The sequence below is a fragment of the Lissotriton helveticus genome, chromosome 3_1 (assembly GCF_964261635.1).
Source record: "Lissotriton helveticus chromosome 3_1, aLisHel1.1, whole genome shotgun sequence".
Taxonomy (NCBI): domain Eukaryota; kingdom Metazoa; phylum Chordata; class Amphibia; order Caudata; family Salamandridae; genus Lissotriton; species Lissotriton helveticus.
Genome location: NC_136061.1, coordinates 779,368,043 through 779,380,068, shown reverse-complemented (window position 1 = coordinate 779,380,068; position 12,026 = coordinate 779,368,043). Strand labels below are relative to the sequence as shown.

The window sequence follows — 12,026 nt, the reverse complement described above, 5'->3', positions numbered from 1 at the left end:
CTGAATATTGCGCCCCATGTGCCACTGCACCTGCTGCACCAAGCAAAAGCATTGTCCCGGGGTCTGCCTTGACGACTGTTCATGAAGATGTAACCAAAGCTGGACCACTTGCAGTGATCGGAGCCCCACAGCACAGCCCTGTCAGCTTTGCCAATACTTGTCTCACACCTGTGAGATTCTGAGCAAGTCAGTTTATTTACCAATGTGTGAAAATGAAAGAAAACATTACATATGCCCAAAAATCCTTTCACATAAAGAAGGCAATCGCGCCCATACCCATTTCTTAGTGAGAATACATTTGGAAGAAGATAACATCTGTTTTCACAATAAAGCAGATAACATTTGTTGTTACAAAATACATCTATTTCAATGGACAAAGGGGCTTCTTTGAAGTGTCTGTGGCATGGTAAAACGTAGCTAGAAATGGCAAGAGGTTCAACCAGGATGACCTGGAAAAGAAACAAGCATTTGTAAATGGCAAGAGGTTCCACAAGGATGACCTGGAAAAGAAACAAGCATTTGTAAATGCAGTAGATTTCACCTATGTGAATAATAATATGCTGTTTTCTTGTTGTAAGTTGTAGCTTGGTGAGCAGTTGTGCAACATAAGTGACTGAAATTCCATAAATGTGTTACAACTTGTTTATTGAGAAAGCCACTATATTGTGCACTAACTGGCGGTAATATAATGCACCGAGATTAGGTAAAGGGTCCAGTAAAAAGAAAAATAAACCACATGCAGCGGACAACCATGGTGGAACTTTTGGCCTGTGTGCCACTGCACTTGCTGCACCATTCAAACCATGGCCCTGGTGCCTGCAAGGTAACTGCGCTTGTGACTGCTTGCTTAGTAGTAACATATAACAATAATCAGTGTTCATTGGGCTTTCTGGGCCTTTTGGCCCCTGTGCCACTGCACCTGCTGTACCATTAAAATCATGGCCCTGGTGTCTGCTAGGTAACTGTGCTTGTGACTGCTTGCTTAGTAGCGCCATTTATCTATAATCAGTGTTTAGTGGGTTTCCTGGAGCTTTTGGCCCCTGTGCCACTGCACCTGCTGCACCATGCAATAGGGTTGTCGAGAGAGTTGCCTTGGCGCCTGTTCATGGAGATGAAACCAAAGTTAAACCACTTGCAATGACCGGTGTCCCACAGCATGGCTCCTGGACCCTGCTCCTCTGGCTGGCTGTACCTCCGCTGAGGAGAAGAGACACCTCCAGCAGCCGTAGACTGAGAAGGGGGCCACGCTGAGGGGAGTTTGCAAGGAGCAGTGGCGAAAAGACCTGATTGCTGAAGGATGGGGGAATCCACACTGAGTGAGTCTATTGCAGTGTAGCTAGCTGTGCCTCCTCTGAGGAGAACGAGACACAATGAGCAGTAATATGTATTTATGTATATATTTATTTAACAATTTTGTGTGGCACTCAAGCAAAAATGAAGGTCTAAGGAGTTTTAGACTGCAGCAAAGCAGCGGATACGATGGGAGCAGTCAGAACATGAGCCGTTGCCTGGGAGAGGGCCACGCTGAGGGGGCTGTTTTCCGAGGAGCGGTGGCGAAATGATCCAGCCCCGATTGCAGAAGGAGTCGGGTGCCACTGAACGGACAAAATGAAAAAGCAATGGTACACCTTTGTGTGAACACGTCGACCTGCAATTATTTAAAATGCAATTCAATTTTTAAGGTGTTAAAGTGATTTCAATGATTTGTAATCAGATGTGATTTTGTAATGGCCCTGGTGCCTGCAAGTTACCTGTGCTTGTGACTGCTTGTTTAGAGGAAACATAGCAATATTCTGTGTTCAGTGGGCGTCCTGAATATTGCGCCCCATGTGCCACTGCACCTGCTGCACCAAGCAAAAGCATTGTCCCGGGGTCTGCCTTGACGACTGTTCATGAAGATGTAACCAAAGCTGGACCACTTGCAGTGATCGGAGCCCCACAGCACAGCCCTGTCAGCTTTGCCAATACTTGTCTCACACCTGTGAGATTCTGAGCAAGTCAGTTTATTTACCAATGTGTGAAAATGAAAGAAAACATTACATATGCCCAAAAATCCTTTCACATAAAGAAGGCAATCGCGCCCATACCCATTTCTTAGTGAGAATACATTTGGAAGAAGATAACATCTGTTTTCACAATAAAGCAGATAACATTTGTTGTTACAAAATACATCCATTTCAATGGACAAAGGGGCTTCTTTGAAGTGTCTGTGGCATGGTAAAACGTAGCTAGAAATGGCAAGAGGTTCAACCAGGATGACCTGGAAAAGAAACAAGCATTTGTAAATGGCAAGAGGTTCCACAAGGATGACCTGGAAAAGAAACAAGCATTTGTAAATGCAGTAGATTTCACCTATGTGAATAATAATAAGCTGTTTTTTTGTTCTAAGTTGTAGCTTGGTGAGCAGTTGTGCAACATAAGTGACTGAAATTCCATAAATGTGTTACAACTTGTTTATTGAGAAAGCCACTATATTGTGCACTAACTGGCGGTAATATAATGCACCGAGATTAGGTAAAGGGTCCAGGACAAAGAAAAATAAACCACATGCAGCGGACAACCATGGTGGAGCTTTTGGCCTGTGTGCCACTGCACTTGCTGCACCATTCAAACCATGGCCCTGGTGCCTGCAAGGTAACTGCGCTTGTGACTGCTTGTTTAGTAGTAACATATAACAATAATCAGTGTCATTGGGCTTTCTGGGCCTTTTGGCCCCTGTGCCACTGCACCTGCTGTACCATTAAAATCATGGCCCTGGTGTCTGCTAGGTAACTGTGCTTGTGACTGCTTGCTTAGTAGCGCCATTTATCTATAATCAGTGTTTAGTGGGTTTCCTGGAGCTTTTGGCCCCTGTGCCACTGCACCTGCTGCACCATGCAATAGGGTTGTTGAGAGAGTTGCCTTGGCGCCTGTTCATGGAGATGAAACCAAAGTTAAACCACTTGCAAATGACCGGTGTCCCACAGCATGGCTCCTGGACCCTGCTCCTCTGGCTGGCTGTACCTCCGCTGAGGAGAAGAGACACCTCCAGCAGCCGTAGACTGAGAAGGGGGCCACGCTGAGGGGAGTTTGCAAGGAGCAGTGGCGAAAAGACCTGATGGCTGAAGGATGGGGGAATCCACACTGAGTGAGTTTATTGCAGTGTAGTTAGCTGTGCCTCCTCTGAGGAGAACGAGACACAATGAGCAGTAATATGTATTTATGTATATATTTATTTAACAATTTTGTGTGGCACTCAAGCAAAAATGAAGGTCTAAGGAGTTTTAGACTGCAGCAAAGCAGCGGATACGATGGGAGCAGTCAGAACATGAGCCGTTGCCTGGGAGAGGGCCACGCTGAGGGGGCTGTTTTCCGAGGAGCGGTGGCGAAATGATCCAGCCCCGATTGCAGAAGGAGTCGGGTGCCACTGAACGGACAAAATGAAAAAGCAATGGTACACCTTTGTGTGAACACGTCGACCTGCAATTATTTAAAATGCAATTCAATTTTTAAGGTGTTAAAGTGATTTCAATGATTTGTAATCAGATGTGATTTTGTAATGGCCCTGGTGCCTGCAAGTTACCTGTGCTTGTGACTGCTTGTTTAGAGGAAACATAGCAATATTCTGTGTTCAGTGGGCGTCCTGAATATTGCGCCCCATGTGCCACTGCACCTGCTGCACCAAGCAAAAGCATTGTCCCGGGGTCTGCCTTGACGACTGTTCATGAAGATGTAACCAAAGCTGGACCACTTGCAGTGATCGGAGCCCCACAGCACAGCTCCTGGGTCCTGCTCCTCTGGATGGCTGCCGGTCCTCCTCTGAGCAGAATGAGTTATCTCCAACAGCCGTACACTAAGAAGGGGGGGACTGCATTGAGGGCGGTTTGCGAAGAGCGGCAGCAAAGTGACTCAGCCGCGAGTGCTGAAGAAAGGGGGATGCACTGAGGGAGGTTTCTGCAGTGTTGCTGCCTGTACCTCCCCCAAGAAGAACGAGACAAGATGAGCTTTAATATTTATTTATGTATATATATATTTAACAAATGTTTGCGGCACTCAAACATAAATTAAGGTATATGAGAGATTTAGACTGCAACAAAAATTACAATAGGCTTTATCTGTAACAGCAGCGGATGCGAGTAGGCAGTCAGAACACAAGCCGTAGATTGAGAAGGGGGGTGCCTTGACAGGGGTTGGAGAGGCGCTGCAGTGAATAAACCAGCTATGATTGCCAAACAAGAGTACCGAAAATAGAAGAGAAGGGGCAGGACATAGGATGTGGCATAATGGCCAGAACAGTCGACCATGGAGCTGGGGTGCAGGGTTCGAGTCTCGGCATTGGCTCAACATCCTGTACAAGCAGGCCTAAGAGAGCAGCCTCACAAAAAAGTTCTGTAGATGAAAAGGAGTACTTTGGCCTCAGGAAACTCATAAGAGTGTAAACACGAGTGAACAACAATAAATAGTGTGCAAAAACCAATGAAAATATAGGAAAAGAAGGGGCAAGTACACAAACCAATAAAAATTAAGGGCGGCATGTAAACCCAATTTAAGATTTATCCTAAACACAATAGATTTCACAAGCACAGTGCAAGTGTTGTGCAGGCGAAACCTTAAAATATAAACGTATTACCTCATTCACAACGTGATCAGTGGAAGGACAGTTATCAGTATTTGGCCTGCTCCAGCCAAAAGAAGAGGAAGTGATGCCTGCAGACACTGGCCAATTAGAAATTAGCAAATAAGAGCAACAATGACGCCAACAAATTTTAGGCAATGGTTGGGCTGCAAGCCCTGTTCTGCATACAATATCTCTCGCAAGCTAGAGCTCATTCAGTGCATGCGCTGTCACAGGCAAGACCTAAAAAGGCGTCAATACGGAAAGCTATTTGCTTGAGAACAAAGGGCAGTCTTAAACTCAAGAAAATTACATTTTCAAAGTAGAGTACTTTTCAAAAGAAACACAGACGTGTCAATTTTAAAGGGAACTAAATACACACGAGTGGGAGGAAGGCGGAAACACATTCTTTATAGTTTGTCAATAATACTGCTGCCTTTTCGCTGTACTCTGCTGGAAACCCTAAAATTGTGTTTAATATACAGTGTCGGTTATTATAAGTAAGCAGACTCTGCAGAAGTACAAAAGAGGCAAAGTAAAAATGTGACTCCCAGCAAATGCAATCATTGTAGAAAAAACAATAAACCAACATGGAGCACTGTTCGAACTGAGACTGCTTGCTAAAAGTGGACCTTTTTTTCAATTATAAAACAAAAAATCAAATTATGATTTGCTTTTATGTGCGTAACAATGATTATGCGTGCTAAGTTCTGTATGTATTCACATCGTGCTCAGATGTGGAGGAATTCATACCCACCAGAGACAATGCCGTTTTCAAAAAAGTCACAATAAAGTTGTCAGGCACTAACATAATATAACAGCGAAATTCAGCTGCATTCAAAAGAGAGAAAACAAAAGAAAGCTAAAGTTGCAACAAAGGTGGCATTGCAAACTGTCAGCCTGTAATATTTTCTATTTCATTCTTGTCCAATCGCATTGCGTTTTCTGAGTGTGTCTACTGCATCTTTTGTATTGAATGTATCATTTTTTAAGTCATTATCATCTTCAGAATCCAAAGCCAGCTGGCCACTGCAGTCATCGTCTTGCTCGCTGCAGCTGTCTGAGTTGAACCCCACATTCTCGGCTAGGACCGCTGGATCGTCGTCCTCGTGGTCACAGCAGTGGCCCTTACCGGATTCCTGACTGTCATGGCGGCCATCACATTGGTCACTAAAGGAGACATGATGGGGTTTTTTCTGCCTTTCAGGGAGACTGTCACTGATTTCCCCAATGTCAGCCAAGCTTTTTGTGTACAAGTGTTCCTCGTCTTCTAAAGCCTCCATCCTTTCGGCGAGTTCCTCGGGTGATGGCTGGTTGAGTAAGGAAGAGTCGACAAGGATTGTGTCTTGATTGCGCTTGCAGTACAGTGAGGTATCGTAGATGGGGAACGTCTCTTCTGGATAACCTGAAGATAGGAAAATAACAAATATAAATAAAGATTGGTGAAATAACATAAACCCAATCAGCTACACAGCAGCCAAAATGGTGGGAATGTCTGACACAGGCTGCACGGTGCCCCACCAATGTGATCCAAGATCTGGCATTACCAGGACTTTTGTCATCTAACCTATGATTTGCTGGTTGCTTCTTTTAACTTATTTGGACATTCTTTTAAAAGTTACACCAAAGCGATCCCTAGGAGACCATTTGTTCATTCGTCTTCTCAAAGATCGACAATCAAATAATCACTAGAAAAGACTGAAGCACGGGCCCCTTATAAGTGATAGTCCATGATAGGAATAGAGGACATTCATAAGTCTATCAGGCTTATTCTGATTAACTGGTAAAATGATGCGGTAACACCACTCCTGGTATTACTGATATTGTTTGGAGCTGTAACTACTGAGTGTAGTATTACCACATGATTATGAATTTTTTCACTTTTGAATGAGACAGAAAATGTGAAGTCTATGTTTTTTAAGTTTGAAAAGCTTTATTGAATTAAATAAGACAATGTAAAACATCAGTACAACAGCATAAACAAAGAGCATCAGGAATCAAAATAATTATGAAGAATAATGTGCCATCATAACAAGAAAAGCCCCAAAGGGGGAAAACACTATACAAATGAAAAAATTCTTTTATAACTTTTCATTTTGTGGGGAGAAGAAAGAAAGAAAAAAAAAAGAGAGAAGAAGGGAAAAAGGGGGGGGGGAAGGGGAACAGCAGTAAAAATAAAATGGTAAACAGAGTAGAGAGGTATAAGATAATAAAAGTACATAATAATAGTAAAAACAGTAATACCAATACTAACAATAACAGGTGATCATGAGGCACTTTTAGATAAAAAGTCTGTTAAAGGGGACCAAAGTAAATCTCGTTTAATAGAAGTCTATGTTTTGAGCATGGATTTCAGCATGTTTTACCTCTTTACAAGCACCTTTTCGTGTTCATATTTCACCGGAGTTTTCTTGGTGAAATAAAACCAGTCAAAGTTGTCTGCTGTGTATTGCGCAACATGCATGTAATCCCAATTCATATTAAAACTCCTGTTTCTCCCAAATCATGATTTCAACTTGTATTAGAATAAACCAGTAAATGACCGTATTTCTTGTAAAGTGAGTGGGAGCTCTGGTGTGAACAATCCCTACATGCACTAAACCCATACCATGGGATGCATATGGAAAGGCAGGTATTCTTGCAGCACCAGCTGGACATTTAGATCGTTGGCTTTTCAAAGACTATATCTGGTGGTTATCCATGTCAGGGGGACCATGGATGGAGGTTTATGTAGCGATGCTTGTATGAACTAGGGAAAGGTTTTAACCCGTGTACTGTACAGCACACAGGCTCATGGGTTCCAGGCCAGCAACAACCACAGACATGCTCTAATGAGTTTAATTTTAAATAAATGTGGGCTATAGGTTTTCAAATGTGCCTAACGATGCATTTTAGTGATCTAGGTGCAATGCAAGCATGCAGGCCATCTCAAGATAGATCTCAAACAAGCTTCAAAGTCATTTTAAAATACACCTGTTTAAGTCGTTTCTTAAAGGCAGATCAAATTATGATTTTAGGCCAATAATGTATGTGATTTAAGGGTACCTATTAAAATATTTGGCATGTTTATGATAGTTAATACTGCAAATAAAAAATGTACAAGGCCAGTTGTTAAGTTACTTTGCAAGGGTGCCAGTAAAAGTAGCGTTTCTCTCACCATAAACAATTAAAAAATGATATAATCAATTGCATATCAATTATATTATTAAGCTCAATGGTTCTGCCAACTACATCAGAGACATCTACATTCAAACAGCAAATCGTACGACGAACCAATTAAAAAGCTAGTTGTGTCATGTGCATACAAGAAAGAAGGTTGTAGAGGGTCCAAACAAAATGACCATCATTGCTTCAAGCAGGTGAATGTTACACCCCATATACTTTAAAGGCCATCTTGCACAAGATGTTTCTCGCTCGTTGAGTTTTTCTCACCCACATAACTACACATCAATCGATTACGTTAACAATGGGGGGTTTCTGTATATAAGTGCTGAGAACAAACATTTGAGTAGGGGCCACTTATACCGTACTTTGCCCATGTCAGTGGTTCACTTCCACTCTGCCTAAAGCAGTTGCTATCTTCTAACTTGCCCTGTCCCGGGATACCAGCTCAATAAACTTGACTTCGCATGGCTCTGTAAATGTGCATTCTGGCACTGCAGAGTAAAGTATATTGATTGATCTAACAAATGGTTTAATACTGATATACCCCATAGTGACAATCCGTGAAGCAGAGAGCACCATGCAAAATTAACAATATTTCCAATAGCTCCAATCGTGCAATAATTGTGCAACATGCATGCATAATTAATCTATAGCATGCTCATTTGAAACACAACTGAAAGATTTATAATTGCATGAAAGACCAAGTGGTGAAAAGTGCTCAACTCTAAAATCGATAAACTCCTTTTGATTTGCCGTACGGGTACTCTCACCCCTTAAAGGCTTGCCAGCTTGTAGGACCCTAGAGCCTCTTTGTCCTTAAATGCTGTTCACTGTTTTTTTTTAGGTCAGAATATATTTGATTGAAATATTTTTTCAATGCTACATCTCTCACAACTTTCTTTTTTTGAGCGTGTTATGATGCACGACGTGAAACCTTTCAGTTGCTTCAAAGTGCATGAGAGGAAAAGACCTTGTAAGTCTGACGAAGCAGTAGAAGAGGGGAAGCACTTGTGCAGTCAGTGAAGGATGGTGGCCACTGCTGATGTTCTGTGATTCCATCTCCATGGATCAGTAGGTCTGATTAGAAGGCGAGTCAGTACAGTTCAGTTTTCAACAGATCGCGGAAGTATATTTCATTATGGGGCTTATTTACAAGCCCCTTGCGTCACTGTTTCATTACATTTTCTCATAATAAAAGTGACGTACCGCGGCGCTAGGGGCTTGTAAATAAGCCCCTGTGTTTGGATCTAAGGGAGGGGCAGGGAACGTTCCACTTTCTTGGAGACTCCCACAGTGACCTCTGCAAGACCGGTTTATGAGGTGAGACTTGCTGTCACTACTCTCCCCAAAGAAGTTCGGAGTTAATCACCATTTTCAAAGAACCTGACGCCACCTTTCCACGTTCCAAAGAATAATATATCACAAGTCAGAGAAGATCATGGTTGAAATCATCTCCCATTCTAATCTAATGGTGCTACGAGAGACCACTGCCTTGGAGTTCAGCAATTTTCAAACACATTTTGAGGCCAGATTAATCAACACTTTGCACTAGTGCAAAATCACCAAAGTGATATATACTGGCCCAAGACATTGATTTGTTATTTACTTTTATACTGGTTGTGAAAGGCCTTATAACTCAGGCTCAGGGCTTTTAACAACTAGTGTAGCCCTCAGCAGCAAGCTATAAGGCGATATTCTTTGACTAAACCTTGTTACAGTTCTCCAGAGATGGTGAAATAAATTCAGCGACAGTCCAGAAGAGTGTGTGTCTTAATATTTTCTGACTCCATCAACGGAGCTTCAGCAGTCAGATTTCGCCTCCCGAATCTCAAGAATCGGGCGTCAATGAGACTTTATGCTGCCTACACACACTCTTTCAGGTTTGAAGAATACATTTTATACTTGCTTAACTAAAAAGCAACTAAAATGCTAGGCACTCTGTTTGAATTGAGGGATAATATTGTTTCGCAATCATTTAAAATTGTTACAATTTGAAATAGGCATGCCTACCTTCCCAATCGTCCATATATGGAGCTTCCTCTGCTTCTTTCTCCGGAGAGATGCCATCAATTAGTTTCCCCTCTTTCATGACTCTTGTGATTTCTCTTAGCTGTTGTAGTAATCTTTGCTCTTGATCCGATGAAACATTCCCTGCTCTGTTGGAAAAAAGGGATCCTCTCGGTTAAGAATCATGCACTGATTAAAGAAATTCCTAGAAACACCCTTCTGTAACACATTGCACATCTATAAACAATGGCAAGCCTCAAAACATACTTGGTGCCCATTTTTATTTAATATGTTAACATTAATAATGCTTTCTTTCTCTTTTGTGCGAAAAAGTCCATGAAAATGTGTTGTGAGAAATTACACCCAGCGATGTAAAGTTACATTAATATGTATTTGTAAAGAATTCAATCACAGAGTTTATTCATGCAACGGGAATACAACAGCTAAAACAAAACAGGCCACACATTTGTGTAATGTAATTATTTCTATATCAAGCGCACGAATGGGAACACAATGACAGAAACACTTCTGTTTCCGGCGAGGTAGGATGCTGCCCACACAGAGACAGTCCTATATTTAGCATGCAGATACTATAGTGTAAAACTTCACATGGATAGGGAAATTACTCAAACTTAAAGGATTACTGCTTAATTTATCCGAGCCAAACAGAACTAGGTCAGAGAACAATGTGACTGATGAAGTTGCTTTATCTTTCTCACAGAAGTGAAACAGATGGAAAGTAAATGGTAAGCATGGAGAGGAGTCTTCAATAGAGAACGAGCTTTAAGGATTGTAGGTTGTGACAAATCTTTTTTAGGTGAGTTGTCATTTTAAACCTTAAGTATATTAGAACAGAATTAACTAACCAAGTCTAAATTACTCATTATATAATGCACCTTAGAGTGGGACATGCATAAGGATATAGAAAACCCCATGGGAAGCAAAAATGGTGCCAAGTACATAGCCACTCGGCCATCCAATCTTTCCGTCGGAGGGAAGGCCTATGCCATTATGCCAGATTTCTGCCAGAGAATTCCGGTTTACCAGCAACCGGAGCAAATGGGTGGAAGTAAGTCTTACTGGCGTACTATAGCAAGCAAGGACAAAATCTGCAATGCCTTGCTACCTTTGAGGAGTTTGGTATAGCATTGACATTGTGATGGAGTCAGCACTACCTTTCACAAGCAATCACTGTCAGCTGAAGGCAAAATGCCCACATGTAACTTACTCTGGGTCCCTTGACTTCAGTACTGACTCAGGGACTAATCAAGACTATGGCCACAGTGGCGGTACAGACACCACCGCACTGGAGGTCCGACGACCTATCAAACATTTGGCGGTCGGACTACCAAAGGACCGCAGCAACTGCCGGGGATGCCAGATCCTCGGCAGTGGCGCAGCGGTCTGAGGCCCGCTGTATGCTTGGCGGTGCCACTGAGGCACCGCCAAGCAAATAATGAGTATCCTCACCACCACAGTTTTTATGGAGGTGAGCATGACATGAAAATTGTGGCAGTGAGGATACAAAGACAGCCCTACAGGACCCTCTGTTGCCTCTGGACCTGGAAAGGCATGCAGGGGGGCCCCTGATGTACCCCCCATAAGCTTGCATCCCCAGTTCCAGCACAGCATGGATTTTTCAGTCCATGCTGTACTGGAACGGGCTGTGGGGTCCCATGGCACTGGCTCTCTAAGGCTCACATACAAGCCTTTCAAAAGCACCACCACCATAGGACTACCAGACCAGGAGAAAACTCCTAAGTTGGCGGGCGGGCGGTGGAGGGCTTTGGCAGTCTTGCAGCCGGACGCTGGCATGGCGACCTGCTGCGAGACCACCAAAGGCGTAATCTGGCCCATAGTATTTTACTAGCGCTGCAAGCCTTTTAGTAACCTTACCAAATATTTAACTCAACTTCATATGCAGGTGAGGTGTCTTCCTGCTATAAAAGAGTGTGGCTTGTCGGAAAGGAGAAATGATGCGTGATGTGTGGCACACCTTGGTATACTTGAATGTAAGCTTTTACTTAGTGTGTATTGATTTGAAAAATATTTCTGGGTGCCAATGGGTACACTCCCTCTGACCATGGGGAGTTGGAACTTGAAACAATCAAAAGATGCAGTGTCACCTGAATGACACTCTGTCCTTATGGCACTCCTTCCGAGACGTAGTCTCACGTTGTGTATGCAAAATTCACTCTGTCTTTATCATAACAGAATTACGCAGAGTTTCATTTCTCATTGTTGTATCACAAGTTCATCT

General features: G+C 42.8%; 1 protein-coding gene across 1 annotated transcript in view; it reads right to left on the bottom strand.

Moving 5' to 3' along the window:
* Positions 1-628: 628 nt before the first annotated feature.
* The window catches only part of RIC3 (RIC3 acetylcholine receptor chaperone), a 190,325-nt gene continuing 178,927 nt past the window's right edge, over positions 629-12,026 (bottom strand). The window contains exons 5-6 of the mRNA XM_078681006.1: positions 9,770-9,915; positions 629-5,999 (exon numbers count right to left, since the gene is read on the bottom strand). Of these exons, the coding sequence (XP_078537132.1) occupies positions 5,512-5,999; positions 9,770-9,915 (634 nt within the window). The 3' untranslated portion in view covers positions 629-5,511. The remainder of the gene's footprint in view (positions 6,000-9,769; positions 9,916-12,026) is intronic.